Source organism: Lingula anatina, chromosome 1 (genome assembly GCF_051362555.1).
Source record: "Lingula anatina isolate TDL-2025a chromosome 1, LinAna3.0, whole genome shotgun sequence".
NCBI lineage: Eukaryota > Metazoa > Brachiopoda > Lingulata > Lingulida > Lingulidae > Lingula > Lingula anatina.
The window spans coordinates 61,424,389-61,438,187 of NC_141767.1; the positions used below are offsets into that span (position 1 = coordinate 61,424,389).

The 13,799-nt window shown below is 36.5% G+C and overlaps 2 protein-coding genes and 1 long non-coding RNA gene across 4 annotated transcripts in view; 1 reads left to right on the top strand and 2 right to left on the bottom strand.

The window, feature by feature from the left end:
* Positions 1 to 1,599, bottom strand: part of LOC147764852 (uncharacterized) — a 23,056-nt gene extending 21,457 nt beyond the window's left edge. The window contains exon 1 of the long non-coding RNA XR_015331833.1: positions 1,233 to 1,599. This is a non-coding gene — a long non-coding RNA (uncharacterized LOC147764852). The remainder of the gene's footprint in view (positions 1 to 1,232) is intronic.
* Positions 1 to 12,458, top strand: part of LOC106154158 (uncharacterized) — a 14,870-nt gene extending 2,412 nt beyond the window's left edge. For both annotated transcript variants that reach the window (XM_013528426.2, XM_087000156.1), the window contains exons 2-4: positions 234 to 411; positions 7,207 to 7,324; positions 7,708 to 12,458. In XM_013528426.2, coding sequence (XP_013383880.2) covers positions 263 to 411; positions 7,207 to 7,324; positions 7,708 to 8,517 — 1,077 coding nt within the window. In that variant the 5' untranslated portion in view covers positions 234 to 262 and the 3' untranslated portion in view covers positions 8,518 to 12,458. The remainder of the gene's footprint in view (positions 1 to 233; positions 412 to 7,206; positions 7,325 to 7,707) is intronic.
* LOC106154304 (dolichyl-diphosphooligosaccharide--protein glycosyltransferase subunit TMEM258) lies at positions 11,585 to 13,779 on the bottom strand. Its single transcript, XM_013528623.2, has 4 exons — positions 13,647 to 13,779; positions 12,712 to 12,824; positions 12,316 to 12,458; positions 11,585 to 11,843 (listed from the first exon to the last, which is right to left on the bottom strand). Exons 1-3 carry the CDS (start codon positions 13,647 to 13,649, stop codon positions 12,332 to 12,334), a joined length of 243 nt encoding a protein of 80 aa, XP_013384077.1. The 5' UTR covers positions 13,650 to 13,779; the 3' UTR covers positions 11,585 to 11,843; positions 12,316 to 12,331.
* Positions 13,780 to 13,799: the final 20 nt, after the last annotated feature.

The following is a 13,799-nucleotide window of genomic DNA, read 5'->3' on the forward strand; positions in this document are numbered from 1 at the left end:
AATACCCTTATCGATCTTGTTGCATCATCAGAGCGCCATTCGCTTTTAATTTCTTTCAAGTGATCGGGTTTAGAAGATCCACTGACAGTAATTTATTGTTTGTTAGCTCATCTAACAAGTACTCTTTTCAGAACGCTCCGACTTTTTTACATTAACAGTGTAAGATACACATTCTTTCAGTCTTCTAGATTACAACATTTAGTTCAACTCTATAACCTTATTATTTTTTACAGATCTAGACGATTTTGAAGGTGACTGTTAGATGAAATATTTCAACATCATGCCTCTCGACAAGCAGGCTTGGGCTATTCCCCGCAGTCTTATGTGCACGGGAATATGGTCGGGGTTTATTTTAATATTCATCGGTATGATCATGGTCGTAGCAGGGCAACACAACGAGATACAGCCAGAGTAAGTCTGCATGATTCTTATCTTTCATGCTATTCTCAATATATTTTTAGGTTCAGCTTTTTCCTCCATTTTTTCGGAAAACATTACTTTTGATACATAACATATGGAAAAATAATTATGATTGTGTTTTCGGTAGGTATGAACATGGTGCTATTGCAGGCATTGTTGTGAAATACGGAATTATTGATGCATTAAAACAGACAGGCGTAGATCTGTTGATTCAGTTATGTTTTACTTTATTCGAAATACAGAAGCTGGAAGCTAAAAACGTTCAAATAAAATTGATGAAAGTGATGTTTATCAATAAAATGACAAGAGTATATGTCTGTTTTTGTCGACTAAAGTACGTTGACTTGAAATGTCCTAGATTAACCTTGAAGTAAGCCATGAACGTGATGTTTTACTAGTTATCACTGGGCTTGAAACATATCAAAAGCGTTAACTCTATTTAACAATGCATAAACTATAGTAAAATGAAAGCACTTATTTGAAGAGCTGACAAAACTGGCACTGATTCCAATTATTCAACGGCTAGCACAGGCACATCTGGTAAAAAACCAACAGATTCTTCACTGGTCCTAGTTTAAAAGGTCGTTATTATGGACACACACGACCTGGTTGAGTAGACCGCCCCTAAATTAATCAACCAAACCCTGGGCCTATATGAGTTATGTATCTCATATCCGTTGGTCGGTGCAAAGAGGCCAATCCGGTAACTTCTTCTCTAGAACATAGAATAATCTTGCATATTTGTAGATGCATATTTCACACTGTGGAGGAATTAAGGAGTGTATCTCACTAAGGGGTTGGGAAATACATACTATTGGGATACCAATCCGACCAATGTGTTGAATAGTGCCCGTCTTCATGTAACTCAAGTTGGGTTGTGGATTGGAACCTAAACAAACACACCAGGTAGACTACTCAGCGTTAGGCCTAATTAGTTAATCAAACAACGTGCGTGCTGTCCGGTCGATTAACTAGCTAATTGGCCCATATTACCGCACCGTTTGGAATCGTTTGTCCAACGGAAGTTGGAGATTGCAAGAGTTACTAGTACGTAGGCTGATCGACGGTGCTCTTGCACTTCAAGCAATCAACAAAGATATTTTGCCATGAAACGATACAAAAATAAACGCGCATTTATATTCCAATGACGCATTCAAAGTAGTCCAGAATAGCTTGACTGCACTGTAAACAGTGAGGCAAAACGAACCTGAAAGAGGAAGAAGCTGTTATAAGAGCACGATTTGAAAACTCATGTATTAAAACCAAATTTATCCTAGACAATTTGCACTAAGGCTTGTCCATTTTTAGTCCTTTTATTGCCTTATGCAACATCATTCAACAGCATGCATTTCAATTATTCGCGTTGTTGTAACAAACCGGCCAAACTGGCTCTCGTCACAGTTGTAAAGATTGGGGATTAAGGCGTTTGCATTTTAGAAAACGGAGTACTTTCTGATTCATTCATGGGCAGATCAAGAATGTTGTGTAATTAATTTTTTGCCCAAGATCCTAGAACATGCGATGAAATCGAGCAGATGCCTGCGTATTGCAAAAAAAGCGAAAGCAAGTTCTTCGGCTTTGATTACTGTGTTGGGGTATGTTTCTTATGTTAGTATTTTTTTAAAGGAAAGTGAGTTATACCTACCACCAAAGCTGTTCACTTGATTTAATACCAAAACTGGATGTGATATATAAAATCATAGTGACCGCTTTTACTAATCAGTGTATTCCAACCTAAGGAAGTATATCGAAAGATATATGGAATATGGTGCATTATGTTATCCGCGTTGATAAAAGATAAAATCATATATATGCAACAGACAAATGTCGAATATATAACAATCGTAAGCTCTATCAGATCAAATAAATGAATTTAAGAAATATAAACTCTTTATGTCTGTATAAACGTGTAACTGAGACTGTTACGTACACTAACTAACCTTGACACACAAGCCAGGTGAGAGAGAAAAAAGATAAACAGGAAATGCTCGTGATATTGCCAAATCTTCTCTGAAAGGTACGCCTGGTGCTTAATTGCGCCTCTACGTCAGTAGTGATAGTACAGCTGACGGCAAATCTTGTGTCAAAACATGGCAAAACTTGTTTTAATTACAGTCATATGGCTAAGATATGCAAAGTTTGAAACATTAAAACTGGATTACTTATTTATATATAAACATTGAAAAATAATATTCCGTGCGAGTGTTTCCTAATACAGGATGTGGTAATTTTAAAATAACAGGTGTGACATGTAAATCGTTGCTGTTCGGCGTTGACATTGGTCTTTTGACTAAAGAGCATTCAACGTAGGTTTGACTGAATAATACCTGCCTACACTTTGATAAAATTCTCTATAGCAGCACTGAACTTTTAAATTTTGATCATGCATTTAATGAAATTTAGATCAATTAAATTTGTCCTTGTTTGAAAAGCACAATAAATGCCATATATCTATGAAAAGGAAGTCAAACTTTCATGTTACAAATTATCCAATGAAATAATATTTGATTAAATTGGTAAATAATTCTTTAGGACAGATCTATCAAGACTTATTATACCATCGTGCTTACATTGCTTACAGTTCAGATCGAGGTATCAAATATGTGCCAAGTTAATACATATAGATAGTATTTAAAAATGCAATGTGACTGTTTTTAGGGCAGGCTATAGACCCTGCAAAAATTTTAAGCGCATAGGTGTTCACAATTTTCCATCCACCATTTCCAGTGTTTAGTATTTTCAGTCAATTGATGTACACTATTGAGCAAACAGATCAGTTTTGAGAGTAATCGGCAAGCAGTTCTCTTCATTCAGGTTTATCACTTCCGCAGTTCTAAGATCCTATGAGCATACTCGGTCAACCTTTAATAACCCCATGAATGTACAACTCGACACTCTGACGTAAAAAGTAAATTTCCCTTCATTGAAGGTTACGTAATATGATCATCAGTTTGGTTTCTGAGCTAAAATTCTTTTCGGTCCAGCACACAATCCGAGGGCAGCAATAGCAATGCGCCCAGTGAACAAGTTTGAGACACAATACAACGTATATTCCTTATTTTTCTTTCCTGTTTTTCGTGTTTGATATGCACGTGAATTGGCGAAAGCTACAGAAATAGGACGAAAAGTTACTATCATCTTATTGATAATTCTTTTTGCGATGTAACGGGTAAAAGGTGAATGCTTAGACGTAGAAACGTAGAGACTATCAGTAAAAACAGTACAAAAGCTAATGTGTAGATTTGTTGTTTGGCAGAGAATATGCGCAGTAAAAATCCCACAGAAAAGCAAATAGATACATTACGTAAGCAAAGGCATTTACGGTTGCTAAAATATGGAAAACAAATGCGCAAAATAGAGATCAAACTTAGTAAGTCTGCCTTTGCTCACTACTATAGCAATGTGAGCTATTCTGTGACTTCTTACTAAAATATATATATAAGTGCTTCATCACAGAATATTATCAAGATCTGATAATTAATAGAGGGACAAATGGACAACGACTAAAAATAACACGAAAGCTATCATGTCTGCGGTAAATTGACCCAAGTAATGTAATACACCAATCCAATGAACGGTGCAAATGCATTCGTTTTGTAATTCCTGTTGCATTTCTAAGAATATCAATCAAACAGATAACACACGCACGCTTTGATAACCAACAAAAAGTCGGACTATACTTTATTACGCTACCACCTAAATGTGTTTCATTGCCATATATAATTCTACCTTTCTAAATATATCTGTGGCTGCACTAGTAATGCATTTTTTCACAATCTGTATCCTTCTCTTACTAATGGTCATGGTTTAAAATCTGCTCTGACAACAATATATTAGCTATCTATTAGAACAGTTACGAGTAAGCAAAGTATGAGAGCAATGTAAATGAAAGTCAAATATCATTTAAATATCTGTCTGTTAGCGAAAATTTTAAATTCTTTTGACATTTTGTTCTGTTGTCGAAATAATTCGCTCTTACTTATTTAAAAGTGAGTATTTCGCTTCTGTCCTGACAACGGCAGTCGTAATAATAGCTAACAGTAGAAAGCTATTGAAAAACACTTTCTTTGTCCTTGTAACATTCACGTCAGCACTACACTTTTGCAAGAAATAAAAAATGAATTAATGTAATTATATGTATTAATAAATTAAACAGAACATGTGTAAATGGAAATGAAAATATATTAATTTTCCTTCAATGATATACTGGCTTTAGCAATGGGTTTTTTAATGAATTGTTTAAAAACAATTTTCAAATCACAGAAGTGTAACATATTCACCCTGTGAATCACATCTGAGCAGCATGAAACACCATTTGTTTATTTGCTGGTATGTCTCTGTCATCGACAGTGACAGTAGTAGTCAAATTCTGTGCAGCAATGTGTTTCTCAAAGGAAAAGCTGTAACGGACCGGAATTGATCAAATTCCAATCACAGTATCGGTATTGTTCTGTTCAGTAAGAGAGCATTTGTCGGTGGTTCTCTTTTTTGTTACTGTTAATGCCGCAAAATGGACTAAAATTAAATCTTTAAGTTTCAAAACCCCACGGCGGGCTCATGGTGTCGATGGTAAATAAAACCCGGTGTTAGGTATTTCATAACTTGCTCCATAAAACGTAAACAACATGAAGGTTAAGACCTTACTGGGTCCAGGGTGAACGATAAGTCAGGAGTTTTAAAAGACGAAAGATGTTTCAAAGATCAAAAACTAAGTAGGCCAATGTTTCGAGGTTTTTTTTTTCACGATTGTACATGAATCTTGATACCGTTTTTTTAAAGATGTTTTCCAAAGAACGCAATTGTGTTTTCAAACCTCTGCTAATTGTCTTAGAAAAAGACTACTTGTGTCCTTTTAAAGGGAAAACAAAAGAAAACTAGGCACAAACGTAAAAAGTTGTGAACATAAATAACCATACAACACGCGCGTGTCTAATGCAGTCTCATTTATCTTTTCTCCCCATTAGATCTAAGTGTCATGTGCACCAAGTCGGTCTACATGATAGCCTTACTTAAGGTAACAGAGAAGACCTGTCAATTATGACTGATTATGCAGTGGGGAATGATAAGTATCGACCAGGTGAACGCCTGGGTTCTACGCCGTTGGTACGTTCTTGTCTTACAATGCCACCGGATAGGAAACGCATGTATAACGCCCAAGGTGTAATTACGACTTCCTTCCTTTTTTTTCACTTCTTCTGACCCAAGGTCTGCTGTACTAGCTGTGGCACTTTCATGAAACAGATGCCACATGATTATTTCGTTTATCTCTGGTATTTCAGGTAACTTCCACAACAAAACCCTATCTTTAGGTTCATTGTTTTGAAATATGCCAAAAACATTATATGGACAAGAACTTTTTGACTATTTTGCTCATCGTTTAATAACTTGTCCGAAAATTGCCAATTCGCTTACATACTCAAAACAATATGTTATGGGTAAATGATGCACCCCTGTTATTGTATTTATCCACTAGGCCAATCTTAACAAGCTTTGTGTCTGACTGAAACACGGAACAAAAAACCGTCTGTAGACTAAGAGAAAACAGATAACCAGGCTGTTTTGAACAAAGAGACCTTGTGCATCAGAACGGAACGACCCACGGTTAAATGATGAAATATGTTCTAATAAGTCAGTCGGTAATATAAAAAATATTATTATCATAAAACCGTATTACGCTTTGGAATAGGCTACTTATGCCAAAGTAATATTATTTTCTCATTGAAGTTATAAGATTTGGGGTGAATTTACACGTAATGGCTAGTATAGACCATACCCGTCTTTCGTAGGTTGGCATTTCAATGGAATTGGAAACTGAATCGCTACCTGAGGTGAACTGTAAGAAACGCAAGGCATGTTCTGGGCAGGAAATACTTAAGTGCTAATGACCATTCCTTCAAATGATAAATGCATGTTGTTATGAAAATTCACCAGTAAGCAAATAATCAAGTATGGGATAATGTATTATGAGCTAGCCACTATTCATTCACAGAGGAGTAAACACGCTGACTCATGAGTCGGAATTCCAGTCTTGTTTTGAAAAACAATGAAATAGTAAATAGTTGCTGATTTCTGCTTACTTTTTGTTCAGTATCACCTTATCAGCTACACAGTGTTTTTTAATTAACCAGAAACGTGTTACGCCTTGATATTATGTATCAATAAAACACCTGTTATTTCCACAATATTTTGAGTCGGTATCATTCTCAAGCCAAATTTATCTACGTACCAGAAGACAAGATACTTCAAAGGAGCCGAAATTGCTTTTTTTTCTGTAGCCGACAGGCAAGAAAAAAAATGAATGAAAAAGCTGGTTGTTCGGTAAAAGCCTACCCTTCAACATATGTCGAATCTACCCGAGAAATAACGTTTAATTATTATAGCTGCCGCATATAATTTTTGCACGATATATTGGTTGAAAGCCATCCCACTTTATCGTTAGACACTAATTGGGTTTCCTTAAGGTGAGGTATCTTGGCATAAGGTTTCAGTCTGGTAGTTCTCACTGTGTCCACGTGAGGGAATATATTTTAACGACCCTCCAACAAAACCCGTTTTCATCTTTGTGTTTTAAGTAGATCTTAACCAAATGGGTGCTGCCGCTAATCAGATTATTTGTTCATCCTGCACATTCTTGTAACATATTGGCGAAGGATCAAATGAGAGAGAGAGAGAGAGAGAGAGAGAGAGATTGAGTGAGGCCAACAATAACAGACAGTGAAGTATTCCACAGTTCATCATCATTTCTCTGATAGATAATTTTATACGCATTGCTTTTTTTCCTTCTAGGATGTACGTAGGCTGGGGAGGCGTTATAATGGGTGTTGGTTTTCTGCTTTTAGCCGTCTGTGCTGTGCTATGTGTTCACGCCCTGTGCATCATGAGAAAGAACAGGCCTACGGTGAAGGTATGACACGCGCATTTGTGCGTGTGAAGAATTAAATAAATCTGTAGTTCAACCTTTACAAACATATATTGATTTGTGTTTCACACACACACACACACACACACACACACACACACACACAAATCCCCTACTTCTTGCCAAGTGATTGTTCTTTGAGCTGAATTGAAGAGTTTTTTTTTACCCTTTTTAAATTAAGAGGCTGGATGATATATTCAAAAACTAAAAACAAATTCATACACTAATAATAGTGATAATTAAGAGGCAATCCGTGTCCTGAAAGGGTAAAGCTCAAGTTCTATTGGTGACCATATAATATGTGTTTGATATTTTCTGTATTTTGTATCAACACACATATGACATAGTGTTTTATTATTTGTCCCTAGAACATATCTCACCATTACGGCACCAACGAAGGTTACGATATGGGGTACGCCGACGCCTGCAGCAAAGAATGTCTAATGAAATATGAAGTCAAAACTATGGTGGTTGCCGAGCAGGATAAGAAGAACCCCAACAAAGTTAACACGGTTAAGATTGCTAATCACCCACGCATCGTTCCAGAACAAGAAAAGTCCATCGCAGGGATGCCGGGGAATTCCATTCTTAAGAAAAACAACACCAATTCGAAAATTGTCGGTGGGGGTAATGGCCACAACCTGGGTAAATTGACAGGTTATAATCGTCAGGAGAGTCAACCGGGATATAATAATCCAAGCTACGTAGAGCCAAAATCAGGTAGTCCTAGGCCTTACGATCGTCAGAATAGTAACCAACCGAAACGTGGCAATCCAGCCATATTCAACAACCCTACCAACCCACAAAGTATTCAGCATGACTCTGATAATGGCGAGGCAATATACGCCGAACCTATGTCGATTTACGTGACTCAGCCGAGCCAAAACGATGCAGAACGAATCACTTCAAAACCTCCATTTAAGACGCGACTGAAGGGTACTATTTATGGGAATGGGGAGGCTTATCCGACGCGCACACAGTCGGTCAAAACCCCAACGCCGCAACGCCGTGATAATGAGCGTAGGAGATCCGGCGGTGATTATGCCAACTTGCCTTTAACACCGAGTCCGGATGACTTGTTGACCCCGCCATCTTACGAAGATGTCACCGGTTCCAACGTGAGTGTATACGACAACGTTCCAACAACCCCCAAAGGAAATGGTGAACCACCAAGATGACCAATTGAAATTATGATTTCATGTGCATCTTCCTTTTGTCATGGAAGCTTTCACTTCCATCTAATCCTTAGTTACTAAGGGCTGCATACCGGCATGTGGCATATTTGTGAATGTGCTGGCTGGGGAAGTGAAGCTTAGCAAGATGTTTTTAGAATGCAGGGAGAAAGTTTCTGACATCTTCCCGTGGACTACATTTAAGATTTGCAATTGGTATTGTTAGATGAGACGTGCCCGCGTTTTACATTTGTGAAATATTTGGCGGAAAGCTATCCCTTCACAGGTAAAAGGGTTTTCGGTACTGAAGACAGTGGCAGTTCTCAAGCGAAAGATCTATTGCTCTAATTTTATGTGGAATATTTTTATTGGTTTGTTTTAAGAATATGTTATGAGGGAAACCGTTTACTCGCAATCAATTTTTTCTGGTAAGTCGTGAAATACATGTTTATGATTAGAAAAGGGTAATGAACTGACGTCGAGGTAACGCATATAATTATTAACGCATTAACCGTATGAAAACTAGACACTGATTGACGCTCTCAGTTAGCAGTCACATTTTTGTCCAATTCTGAAACAAATGTGAAGAATCTAAGAAGCAATCAACCAATGTTTAAAATTCGAGAGTAAATCAAGTGAAACTTAACTGACGTCTACGTGCACGTATTAAGTTCATTTAAAACCCAGTAGACCAACGGTTTTGTGCATGGTGAAGGACTTAAGGAGTTCAGTTAAAAACTGAAAAAAAAAAAAATCAAACTTAAAATATGTGAATTGTTTGTTATGTTTAGCTTCTCTTTGGTAAACACCTAATATACTTAATTAGTTTTTATGGCGTAAACAAGGGTGATTCTTAGTCAGAGAAGGATTGTTCTTTGTGAGTGTTGTGTTTATAAAGAATGGATGCCAGGGCCAAAGATGGATTTTTCACTAGATATTCACAGATATGTCTCTACTTAAATGATGGACTTTTCTACACTGTAACGCTGTGATAAATATCTAGGATGAGTATATGGCCCGTAATTGCTTGCATAACTGCTCAGGCACTGCCACAAGTTCCTGCCAAGTCCCCCTGACAGCAACCAAGAGAGTTTATTGCTCTGACCTGAACCTCTTGCTCGTCTGTGACAAATAAAAAGAGCCCCTTATGAATAGCTTGTTACTTCAGAGTGTTCTTTTAAATCACGTAACTCGTTTCAGTAGACAGCTAAGCTAAGGCGGGTTACGTAACGAGAGTTTATCACATCGGCGCGAAGCCCAGCTCCTACAGAGCGGATACAATGTCATCCGCACCCCTGCAAGTTTAAATGCTTTCATATGGCCAAAAGTTACAGGGTCGCGTCAGAGAAAAGTTCACATAATAAGATCTGCGGTCCTGGTAGAAGTTATAAACTAGTTGAGGCTGTTCGAAAACTTACATCATAGTTTGTGCTCACAAAATAACCAGTGAGTTGGTCTGTACGTTACTATTTGAAGAACTGTTGGCTATTTTATTGAATTATTTTTTACATTCATAGAGGTGGCGCATTCGATTTTGAGGTAGAACTTTGTATTGTTGCAGAAGAGAGAGAATTACACGTATTTTATCAAAGGTACTCTATTAATCAAGGACCACTGCAAAACGATTTGCCAAAACACAATTATCATTAGAAGTAAAGCACACTGGTGTTTACTTAACTGAATTGTCGTCGGACGGTATTGAGCTTCCCTTGTCCAAACAAAACTGAAAATGTTAGTTCTCTATACAGGAGCCATAATGCGTTTTTTTTTTTCTTTTTTTTAAGGAGGAAACAAAAAATCGAACTCAAAATATGAGAAAAAGATTACTCATTCACGAGCCAAAATAGTCAAATTTATTGTACAAAGACACCAAAATCGTTTTGCAGTAGACAAATTTTACAACAGTTGCTTTTGTTTTATGGCTTGCCTTCGAAACTCACGTTTGTTTCTGTATACATTTTTATTTGCCGAACATAAGCTACCGAATCTTTAGTCCGGCATCGAATAGGTTACAAGGGACTGTTAGAGATGGGTTAAACCACGTCATTAATGTCAAGGTTAGAAACTATAAACTCTTTCGTATTTAGCAATGGACTGAATACCATCTATCATTTTAAAGTGACGATTATGTTTTTTTTTAAGTAAGCGGGGAGTAACATTAATGGCTCACCTTTCCTTGTAGAGCACTTGTAGATTATTGCACTGTGTGGACTTGATATTAGGATTATTGGATTTTCTTCAATTTGAAACTTATTGTGACCTTATGTGTATAACATATTGTCCTGATAACATATACTGCTACCTATGCATTATGTTTACTTGCAATAAACACTTGAAGCACGTGTCATAATAGCCGTTTGATCTCGAGAGTGCCGCCACACCTAACACATTTATCTGAACGGTCACACCGTTCGAGCTTCAGCATTGTATACCTAATCCAAGATTCAACTGAAGGAAGCCCGTTTCCAAAAAACTCATATTTAATGGGATAACAACTGTTCATTTTGGCATTAAAAAAAAAAAAAAAAAAAAAAAAAAAGAATTTCCTGGGGTACAAAGCAATTTTCCCATACTTACCAATGGATAATGAATCCATTTCTACATTCAAAGTTAGTCCCCGTTTTTTACTAAAAAGTTTGTTTTTTGAAATAATCTCTTAAGAGATTATTACAGAGTCTAGTCATCTATGATTGTCACGTGGTCGGATGCCATGCACAGATTTCAGACTAATTACTGTACCTGCTGGATTTGTGGTGAAATAGAATATATTATATTTCTATGTGTTGTTCACAATGTATTTATTGTGAAATATAGATCTCATACGAAGAGTTGTTATCCCTTGAATTTTATGCCAATGCATACTGTGCTGTCCAGTTATATCACAGAAATTAAGTTTTGGCTTTTACATTCTGTTTAGAACCCGTGAAATGCTGTACTGGGTATTGATACTTTACAAAACCACGTGCTTGGATTTCTGAAAAAATGCATCGTCTATTTTTTTTCCAGTTTTCAAGTATAATTTGAAAGTAACCAGGAAGACCAATCTCCACAGCAAATCAATAACAACACGAACTTACTAGAATAAGATTTCTTTTATACATTTTCAAGAAATCACTTTAAAGCTTTTTTTAATATAAAACAAATTTTTCTTGTACATTTGCAACAATCTTTTAGTCTCTTTAAAATATTTGTTTTTAAAGTAGTTCATGATATACATTTCCATACAGGCCATATTGCCACTCTCCCCCCCAGCTAAGCTGGTTACTCAGGTAGATCCTCCTTTATTTGGAATGGTAGGTTTCTTGCCTCCCTCTTTGTTGGCAGCTTTTTTCCTGAAAGAAAGATAAATTAAGTGAATATAAATGCTAAGCACTAGCAACATAAGTATGAGCACTTATGCTACATTATATCTACATTTTTGCACCACCTACTCATTAATCTTTAGACAGGAACAAGGAACTGGAACAGCCAAACTAAAAGGCTACTGGTAACTGTGCCAGAAACTTGCCTTCTGTTTCCATAGAAGACTACAGAAAAATATGTGCTGGAGTCTTAACTGCACCCTTATAAATGTCAAGTGCACTTCTTGTAAGGTTTAAGTTGTATATTTAATGTAAAAAAGTTTCTCTGGAGCTTCTTACTTAATCACGGTCAAGACAACACTCTGCTGACTTTGCAATAAAGCTCATTAACTGCTTAAAGGTTGCTAGTATTGAGAAATAATTGGATTAATGATGGATATGAAATTGAGTACCAGCACACAAAGTAGTTCTCTTTTTTCATTACATACATAACTTCACATACCTGCAATTGATGCCTGCTATACATATATCCCAACCCACAGTAGGAGAAATAAAATACCAAATCCCATAAAAATGGATGCAACTAATGAAACTAGGATTTCCTTATATAAATCTCTGGTGTATTTTGTTGAAGTAGCTTCATATCTGTGGCACAGTTAAGGGCAAATCTATACAAAAAGTTTTTAAGCATACAAAAAAGTTCACATACTCAGTGGGTTTCCAGTTTCATGTTTAATGTTACAAATGTCTAATTATAGCACAATATTTATCTGAAACTTAGTAAACTAAAACGAATAAAAAATAATTATAATCATAAACTTATACCTGAAATGAGCAATATAAAATTTGGTGAAAAGCACCAGCTCTGCAGAATAGGTATTGTCTCTGAAAAGGATACACAAAAAACCATGCCATGAAGAAAAGTCCTATTCCTAGCAGCACCACAGTAAGGTGTGGGAAGGTGGCAGGATTGATGGGAGAAACATAGCGGGTCATCTGTTCAACGTCCAACTGAAATTAAAAAAATTACTAATTAATTTTGTGTCAGAAAAAAAAAACATGAAAACTACTGTCAAAAATATGTCGAGCAGGAAGGCGAGTCTTGACATTTTGTGTTTTTACATACAATACACTCAAAAAAATATGTGCATGGATTATCTATGTATCTTGATTTTATTGGTCCTAAATGTGCCCATTTAAGATGGTCCAAGTGCTAAATACCAAATGCTTCAATTTTAGTATGCATTTAGTGAGTCTTCCAAAATCCACCCCCCCCCCCCGCCAAACACCAATGATACATACATGCTCCAATGATACAGTGATACATACATGAGGCAGTTCTGGCAAATTATTTATTTTGAGACTGCAAATATATGAATCATTATTGCTTACTTGTAAAGTTAAACTATACACTGGAAGTTGTATTGCCTTTTGCCTATATTTGATACATGTAGTGGCACTAGTACCTGAAAACTCGACTCTGAGCAATCTTTGTCAGGCGCAACAAGAGCTTGACAATTCGAAAAAATGAAGAACAGCACTAATATGAGTTGCAGCGGCGACAAAAAATTATGCTGCAAATCATCAACTTAGTTAAACACTTATCGATCAAGTAGCTGCCGGCTTCTTTATGTATACGTGGCACATACGTATACGAGGTTTATACTCTGTGGGAACCTACTTTTTTTACCTGATTCTAAGCCATAAAAAAGATAAATTTTGTAACAGTTGTCCTTATAAAAGTGTATTTTATATGATGCGTTTCGGTTGCTTTTCGATGCAATTAGCTATATTATGATTTAAAGGGATTTCTCTAATTGTATCGAGACTTACCATCTTGACGATTGAACAGGAAGTTATTGAAGGAAGTCGACAGTGCGCAGGTTCAACCTATTTAGGTGCAGGTCAAACGAATGAGGATTTGTTCATTATTATTGGCGGGGGTAGGAGCTCTTCTTTAGTTAATATTATACGTTTTTATCGTCT